Here is a 9,091-nt window from a genome sequence, read left to right as displayed (position 1 = left end):
CAGAAGTCGACAAGTCATTCTTGCCCCAGGTTCAGCATCTGGATCCCCACAAGCTATGGAAAACAGGACACCGAAATAAGGTCTCCACCACACTATCTTACAAATCAAACACACAATTCACTGGAAGATCCAGAAGAAAAATTTATCTTGCATGGTCATATTTTAAATGCAACTGGAGCATCTAATTTGATGGAGTCATCATTTATAGGCCTTGCAAAATGTTTGTGTCAGGTTTTTTGAAGGAAAAAATATATGTAGGTTTGGTGGATAGGGACAGTGAAATGATTGCAAATATGCAGCATGTACTTTATTAATGAAAATAATTTGAGGGCTGGAAAAACAAAAGAAGTATGGTCAAATGAATGCAGAAAAGAAGACAGGAAAGGTGAAGCTGGCACAGGGTATTTAAAACAAGGAGAAGAAGGACAGACCTGAGATCAAAGGGGAGAGAAAGTCAGTGGAAGAATTCCAAAGAGTTTGTGATGTGGATGAGGAAGAGGGTTGTATTCAATGGACTGCTAATCGGAGAGGTAGGGGGTACAGAGGCAAGGAAGACCTACGGCAAGTGTATATAATGGAGACTGCAAGTAACCAAGGCATAGATGAACTTATTGAGCTGAGAGAGCTGGAAAAAGGGTTGGATTTTTGATGGGAAGAACTGAAAGAATTTTGCAATTATCTGAATGTGTTGCTCATGTAGGAGACAGTAGGTTGGATGACAGGATAAAAAAGTGGAATGCACTTGATATGAAGTTTATACTCTTTAACAAAAAGCCAAATTGCTGATTCTCAGGACATCAATACTTATGGAAACAGACTGTTCCAAATGCACACTACCATGTGCTATAGCCAGTGCTCCATATCAGAAAACAGTTCCAGAATGCACTGTTAAGTTCTGCAAACACAGAAGAACTTTCTAAAAATGAAACAGCACAAATCAGGTTTGTGCTCAATGTTTCTATTGATTTTTACTTACCTGCTGCAAGAAGAGAAGGAAGCGCAACATGCTGAACCACATCCTCCAGAGAAAAACACTGCCGAGCTATTAGTATAGCAATGAAAGTAGCCAGGGAATCATGGAATGAAAGGTCACTCACCTTGAAAGAAAAACAATAGTGGAATGCTTTCACATTATAATACACACATGCAATGTTGTAATTACTGGCCAAGTTCCTTAACCACTGGTAAGCCAGACCTCTTTCCTAAGGGTAAAATAAAAAAAGAAAAGAAAAAAGCAAACTCCTTCTTTTATATATTTTCCAAATATTTTTGATGGCAAACTTCCATTATTTAAAGTTAATTATATCAGGGCTGTCCAACTGGTGGCCCACAAGGGGTTACTGAGAGAGGAGGCCACCACTGCCCTTGTTGCTCCAGCTGCTGTGGCAACAGTAGCAACTGAGGTCTCTGGGCCAGGACAGCACAGTAGGAAGGCTGGGTGAGCTCCCTGACTACATAACAAGCAGAAGAAGATGGGTTGTAGGGTTGCATTACATGCACAGAAGCAGTGGTTGGGAGATGGTGGAGAAGGGAGAGGCACACAACAGGGATCTTGGGGAGCCCATGTGGCACCCACAGCATGCATCCCCAAGTGTTCTGGAGTTGAACTGTCCTGAATAATTCAATGGACTGATTGTTGGAGTTGTTATCTTTAAATGGAAATTGATAACATACACTCATTCCCTAGCTTCTAATATACAGCAAGAGAAGTCCAAGGTCTATACAGATAGCTTTACATTTATGACCAAAATACCAGGATCCATATTAGGCCAGACTCTAAACTGGTGTAAGTTATAACCCCATTAACTTCAATAAAACTAGGACAATTCACACTACCCAAGTGAGGATCAGTGAAATACAACAGCAGCATTATAAGTCATGTACAAGCCCCTTGGCCATGCATTTTAAAAGTGAGACCACTTGTGTCATTTGAACAGTGCCTAATTTTACATTCTTTCTTTCCAGCAGATAGCTCTAGTAATTTACACCATTGCAGTATTCTAACTGGGGGGGGAAAATAAATAAACAAATGATATGTTTGAGTAAGGACATGTCTCTACATGCAGCCCAAACACTACTTCAATTCTTAAAACATGAAGCAAAATGCAGGACTTTCAAGAGATACTTTGAAAAGACAGATACAATTCTAAAATCTAACCCAACAACATGTAGTTTTTAGATATTATGTATAAGCCTTCTACAAAGAACCTGAGTTAACTAGTATTTCTCTTTCAAAATATACTGAACTTACATCCACACTGCAAAGCAGATCGTTAAAACCCCAGACATGATTTGAAGAGCAACAAAGAGCTTTCAGAACCCCCAGCCATTCTGAGCTCAGCATTGTGCAGCATGCTGTCAGCTCTGCACAGAGGTTTGCTATATCGTTAATTCTAGAAGAGAAAAGAAAAAAAACCACTGAGATAATGATTTAGCAACAAGCATTTAGGTCATAGCAGCTTAGTGCATAATAAGAGTGACAGAAGCTTCTCTACATAAATAATACCAGTCTGCATTCCAGTTTTAAACTCGGAAAGGGAAAGAGAGACAAGGAGATGAAGAACAGAAGAGGCAAAAAAGACAGGAGAGGGAAAATGTATCAAACAAAAAGAGGAAGAAGTGGCAGCAAAGTTGCCAAGAGAAAGACAATGGGTGCCTTATCATTGACCCATCTATTGGAAGGAAACTTCAGAGAGAGGCTGGGCACGGCTACGCTCCTCATACAGTCTTCTTTTCAGCAACTTGAAAAATAAATATGTTAAGGATTTCAGTCTATTTTCTCCTCCTGTCTTAGGCACCTTCCATTTAGAAGATATCCAGAGACTAACTAATGTAAGTAGTGGTCTACTGTATCAGACCTATGATTCTTCAACTCTGACAGCTGCCATCACCAGACGCCTTAGAAGATTATGCAAGAAACCTCACAAAAAACAGAAGTGAGATTATCTGATATTCATTAGGTAGAGACGGGTTTAAAATTTGAAGTGAGAGATTTTACTTTTGGAACCAGTTGTTAGTTATTTCGATGTAAGCTATTAAAATTATAGTTCTCCTTGTATCGTTTTAAGTGCCCAACCTCTCCTTTGAAATGGCTAAATTCTTAACTTCAACACCAACCTGTTGTGATGCGTTCCATAGGTTAATGACTTAACTACATAGCATACCAAGGGTGTGGTACTGACCACTCCTCAAATCAGACACTCTCAGGAAGAGATTATTGTGCCATGGCAGCAGTCTACTATCAAATCAGGGAACCTACAGGAAAGCATAACCACCTCTTCCAACTTATGCAAATAAGTCAATATTTATGGTAAGCCATCTTCATAGCTACTATTTATTATTAATCCTTGTAACTTTGTACAAACCAGCCTGATGCCATTTAGCTGAAGGGAATTTAAAATAACAAAATAGTGCAACACTGAAAAAGCCCCAGGAAGAATGCATCTTCCAATACAAATAATTACAAAGATTATCCTAACGTGGTACATAAGAGGAAAAGAAGCAGGAATAAGTAAAGAGAGGGAACTTCAATTACATGCATATTAAAACCCATAGCTGGATCAAATTATAACCCAGATGCTTAATTCCAATGCCACACTAACACTTATTTCCAGAATACTTACAGCTCAAATTCTGAAACAATTGACCTTACCTCCCTGCATCTTGATGCCCCATGCATACATTCATAAGTGAATTACAGACAAAGCTGTAGCGATTAGCTGCATTATCACTCAGGATCTTGCCTAGCATTGAGTAGTTGATGCTGTGAGCAGAGGGATTCTCAATAAAATCCAACATGAACTCTGGATCCCATAACAGGTTGGAATTTGAAGGCTGCACATTGCTGTATATGGTTTGCTTTACCTTTGAACAGGCACTACTGAGGGTTAAAAACAGAGGGAGTTACAAAAAATGATTTTATTCTCTGAGATGGCTGAAATACGTATTCATTATATAGTATAAACATATACTGATAGTATAAACATACACTGATGCTGCTTTGGAAGACTGTTGGTCCCCTTTCCATTCTACACTACACTGAACAAACCACAGTGCAGGAGGAAGGGAAACTAATTAATGAGAACAAGTGCAGGATCTCTACAGTAGAAATAACCACAGTTACAGATAAGTTATTGGTTGTGATTATTTCTATAGGTGCAAATGAGATCTATACTAGGAAACCCAGAATGACGGCATCATGAAATCACATTGGTCAGGTACAGACATTACGCTTTTATGATAGAAGCAACTGGAAACCAGTCTACATCCATAACAGAACAGAAGTTCAGCACACAAAACCTGTCTATACCAGTAACAGAACAGAAGTTCAGCACACAGAGTGGTTTAAAAGTGGCAGAACCCAGTCTAAGATCTGCTCCCCCGCAAGTGCTAATAAGTGTTCTGTTTGCTACTAATCTAACCTACATCACTTACAGAAAACTGCACAACTTAGATCAAATCTGCCTTGGGTTTTTAGAATCTCTGTATCTAGCCATTATTCCAGGTACTATCTAATCACATGTCAATTAAGAACTATTTATCAGCTTCCAGGTCAAGACACTAATCTATTCAAGTTCTGAATAGGTCTGGAAGCCAGCTGCCAGCACAGATGCCAAAACCTTGAATTCTGGTTGGGCATTAGTAAAAGCCTGTCCATGAACTCTGCCATGAAGTGCAGTTAGTATAATATTTAACAAACAGCACTGACTACTCCAAATGCACATATACAGAATCCTTTCAAATAAATCCATCATTTTAGAATGATTCTCATCTGATATCAAGAGTTAATGAAGAAACTTAGGAGCTAACAATAGTGGAGATTTATGTCTAGACAGAAGGAACTTGTGATGCAGAGAATATACCCAAATACACAACAAGGCCATCCTAGGGTCAACAACCTCTGGATTCTCTAGACCCAAAATGAAAATACCTCTTTATCTATTGAGGAAATAAGAATCTATACCTGAGGTCTGTGTTGAATTGCTGGCATTTAGACTTAGAAGAAGAGAACAGACAGTCTGGTCCTATGGGCATAAATAATTGCTTGCTGCTATATAAGCCTCTGACATAATAGGGAGCAGACAGAAGTTACATTTTTTCTGTGACTGGCCTCCTGAAAGCACTCTACAGCCATGCAGTGATACACATTCATGACGGCAGAGCGCTTTAAAGTGGCTAATCATGCAAAAAGATCTAACCCTCATCAAACGAGGTATTAGATGAAGGCACTCTACTTTAGATAGTCTTAGGGAACTTGGGTTTCCCAGGGTTTATTTATCATGCATTCGGGGCTGGACTGATGCAACCCTACCCTGCCCCCAGGGCTGTCTGCAGGAAGGGAGCAGAGAAGAGGGAGGAGGAAGCCACACATACAGCCCTTCCTCTCCAGCCTCCTTGAAGAGTATTTCTGGAATGTGGCATGTGTTGGAGTTCTCTGAGCTAGCAGAAGCAGCTTCTTTCAACACAGACCCACCTGCCTTGGTCTTGCTGGGAGTCAGGTGTTGGTAGTGCTTCTCATTGGGAGCATGTCACTCCTTTGAGACTGCAAGAATGTAGCCTCGCATTGCGAGAATGTAAGAAGGAAAGCTAAGGCAGCAACTGAGTTTAAGTTAGCCAAGGGAGTCAAGGACAATAAGAAGCCCTTCTTTAGGTATGTAGGGAGGAGGAGGAAAACAAATGAAAGCAAGTGGCCTCTGCTTAACACTTTGGGACAAGTGGTAATGGACACTCAGGAAAAAGCTGAACTCCCACTTTGCTTCAGTATTTCACTGGACCAAGGGGAAAGACAAATGAGATAAGGATCACAGGGGGCATGGTGGGAATGACAGCCTTCCCACTGTGGATGCTGAGCTGGTGCAAAACCACCTAGAAAAGCTAGACATTTATAAGTCAGCAGGACCAGATGGACTTCACCCGAGTGATGATGGAACTGGCTGAAGTCATCGTGGAACCGCTGGTGAAACTCTTTCAAAAACTGTGGTGCTCAGGGAAGATCCCTGAGGATTGGAAGACAGCCAATATTGTGTCCATCTTCAAGAAGGGGAAGAGGGAGGACCCGGACAACTATAGGCCAATCAGCCTAACCTCCATCCCAGGGAAAATCCTGAAAAAACTCATTAAAGAATCTATGTGCAATACGCTCACTGAGGGTAAGATTCTGAGTGCAAGCCAGCATGGCTTTGACGTGGGTAGGTCTTGTCTTACCAATCTCATCTCCTCCTATGAACAGGTCTCTCATCACCTGGACATGGGAGAGAAGGTCAGCATTATATACCTAGACTTCCAAAAGGCTTTTGATCTAGTATCCCACAATATCCTTGTCAAACATTGTGGGCTTAACTGCTCAACAGTTCAGGGGATGGAAAACTGGCTGCATGGCAGAACCCAGAGAGTTCTCATGAACAGATCTGTGCTGTCTTGGCAAGAGGTAGCCAGTTGTGTCCCTCAGGGGTCTGTGCTTGGACCAATGCTTTTCAACATCTTTATCAATGATTTGGATGTGGAGGTGAAAAGCTCGCTAGCAAAGTCTGCAGATGACACCAAGTTATGGGGGAGCGTGGCTATGCCAGAAGATAGGTTGCAAATGCAGGTGGACCTGGGCAGGATCAAGAGTTGGGTAGACCAGAACCAGAGGAAGTTCAACACAGAAGTGCAAGGTGCTCCATCTGGGGGCAAACAATTCCCAACAAACCTACAGGCTCAGTGGTGACAATCTGACTTGCACCACAGCTGAAAGCAACCTAGGGATAGTGATCGTCCATCGCATGAACATGAACTGGCAGTGCAATACCGTGGCCAGCAGGGCAAACAACACACTGGCACGCATTAACCATTGCATCTCATGTAAAACTAAGGAAGTGATACTCCCATTGTACTCCGCACTGGTGAGACCACAGCTGGAGTACTGTGTCCAGTTCTGGGTGCTGCACTTCAACAAGGATGTGGAAAAACTTGAGAGGGTCTAGAGAAGAGCCACCTGCATGGACTTTCAAGACAAGCCATACAAGGAGAGGCTGAGGAACTTGGGCCTCTTCAGCCTACAGAACAGAAGGCTGAAAAGGGACTTGATAGAGGCTTACCGCTACATCACAGGAATACATCTAGAACTCAGCGAACAGCTGTTCACCAGGGCACCCCTGAGGAAGACCAGGAGCAATGGATACAAACTCCTGGAAGGCCACTTCAGGCTCATCTCCAGAAAAAACTCCTTCACAGTCAGGGTGTCCAGACTGTGGAATAAACCCCCTCCAGTGGTGGTACAGTCACCTATCCTGGAAATCTTCAAAAGGAGACTGGACAGTCACCTTGCTGGGGTCACTTGACCCCAGTTGTCTTTTCCTGACTAGTGTAGAGGGACTGGACCTGATAATCTACAAGGTCCCTTCCAGCCCCTAACTATCTATGAATCAATGAACCTAGTCCCAAAGCAGTGAAATGCTCACAGAGAGAAGGAGCCTCCAGTCCCTGGCTCCCAACAAGACCAAGGCAGGTGGATCTGGGCTGAAAGACGGTGCCTCTGCAGGCTCTAAGGACTTCAACACATGCTGCACTCCAGAAATCCTCTTAAAGGAGGCTGGAGGGGAAGGGCCGCATGTGTGGCTTCCTTCTGCCTCCTTGCCATCCCTTTCAAAGTCCTTTGAAAACAGGACTTAAGTTAAGAGCTTTGGAAAAATGTTACCTTGTTCCATGGACTGAAACAGAATTCTTTCTTCTTGACAGTGGCTGATATAGTGGGAACCATACAAGCAGAGTAGGTTTGTAAAGTGAATTTCCCATAAGGAAATGTGTGGACATAAAACTCACAAAAAATGAAAGAAATGGGTTTGTTTTTTTTAAAAGGAAGTTTGGTAAAAGTTAACTAAAGCAAGCCAATTGCCTCAGTAAAGCTTGGGCATATTTACTGTTTAGTATTACACAAAAAGCCATGTCTCAAACCTTGAAGTGTAAATAAGACAAGACTCTAGTCTGTGAATTAAGCACAACTGAAGCTATGAATTTTAATGCAGTTTTAAATTTGTAAAATGAGGGAAAATAAGGGGGGGGAGTGCAGAAAATAGATGAAAGATTAACTGAGTAAACTATTACACATTGCAGCAAGGTGCCTCACAAGAATAAATAAATATGCTTCCAGTATCTCAGATACTGTTATAGTTAAGGAGCATCTCTTTTTCCTCTATAATTACCAGCAATTAAGGGCCTGCATTTTAAAATTATCTATTTCTAATCACACGGAATTGAAGAATCTATGCTTCAAGTAAAAAAAAGTGCTATTTGGAAATTCAGCTAAGATTTTCATATAGTACTGGATGCCATCTTCCAAGATGATTATAAGATCACAATAAAATAGTTTTATTGCTATTTTATATTTAAAACAAATTTGTAGGTTGCAAACAGTTCTGTGCTTCATACATATATAATTTATTTATGAAGCAATGGTGCAGAAGGCCAGTGTTCCCATACATTTGTAAATCTATTTGAATAACAACAGACTCTCTTCCTTCTGAGGCACAAACTTGAAACATGCATACCCCAAAGGTAAAAATGACACAGGTAAATAGAAAAAAATGGCGATTGTACTTTTTAGTTGTACAGCAGGTAAATGTGTATGAAACATTATTTAAAAGGCAAAAATGCAGCTTGTGAGGTCTAACAAGAAAGATACTGATTTTAAATCAAGGCACCAAATGTTTTCAATGTAAAATCTCACAAACCCAAATACCAAGACTGGGGACAGACATTCAAAAAAGCCTGAATTGATTCAATCTTTGCAGGTTAGTCTAACCTGGCTAGGCTAAATTAGTTTCTAAGACATCTTAGAAATGCAGGCACATGCCTGCAGTGGAGGGGAGAGGGTACACTACAGCAGCCCTCCCTTCCCTCCCAGCACCGAGTTGAGGGGGGCATGGCTAGCCCTCCCCACCCCCATCAGACAGGATGCTTTGATTAGGGAGGGGTTCCCCCCACTTCTGAGCAGTGCAGCAGGGAATTGATCACACAGTGTTTAACACCCTTAATTCAGTGTTTAGCAGCCCATTAAAAAAACAACAAATGGATATTACCAGCTACCTGTTGATTCTGCCTTTGTCCTGTC

At 41.5% G+C, this 9,091-nt stretch overlaps 1 protein-coding gene across 4 annotated transcripts in view; it reads right to left on the bottom strand.

The window, feature by feature from the left end:
- Window positions 1–9,091, bottom strand: part of MED12L (mediator complex subunit 12 like) — a 412,540-nt gene that overhangs the window by 95,423 nt on the left and 308,026 nt on the right. For 3 of the 4 annotated variants that reach the window (XR_002095000.1, XM_019503138.1, XM_019503140.1), the window contains exons 21-23: window positions 3,653–3,880; window positions 2,252–2,393; window positions 977–1,097 (exon numbers count right to left, since the gene is read on the bottom strand). Coding sequence is in view for 3 of the 4 variants with exons in the window: in XM_019503138.1 (XP_019358683.1) it covers window positions 977–1,097; window positions 2,252–2,393; window positions 3,653–3,880 (491 nt within the window). In the remaining variant the exon portion in view is untranslated. The remainder of the gene's footprint in view (window positions 1–976; window positions 1,098–2,251; window positions 2,394–3,652; window positions 3,881–9,091) is intronic. The other variant, XM_019503139.1, reaches the window with a different exon arrangement.

This window comes from Gavialis gangeticus, unplaced genomic scaffold (assembly GCF_001723915.1).
Source record: "Gavialis gangeticus isolate Ggan-Ray unplaced genomic scaffold, GavGan_comp1, whole genome shotgun sequence".
Taxonomy (NCBI): domain Eukaryota; kingdom Metazoa; phylum Chordata; order Crocodylia; family Gavialidae; genus Gavialis; species Gavialis gangeticus.
The sequence above is the reverse complement of the archived record's forward strand: the minus strand, read 5'-3'. Positions and strand labels throughout refer to the sequence as shown.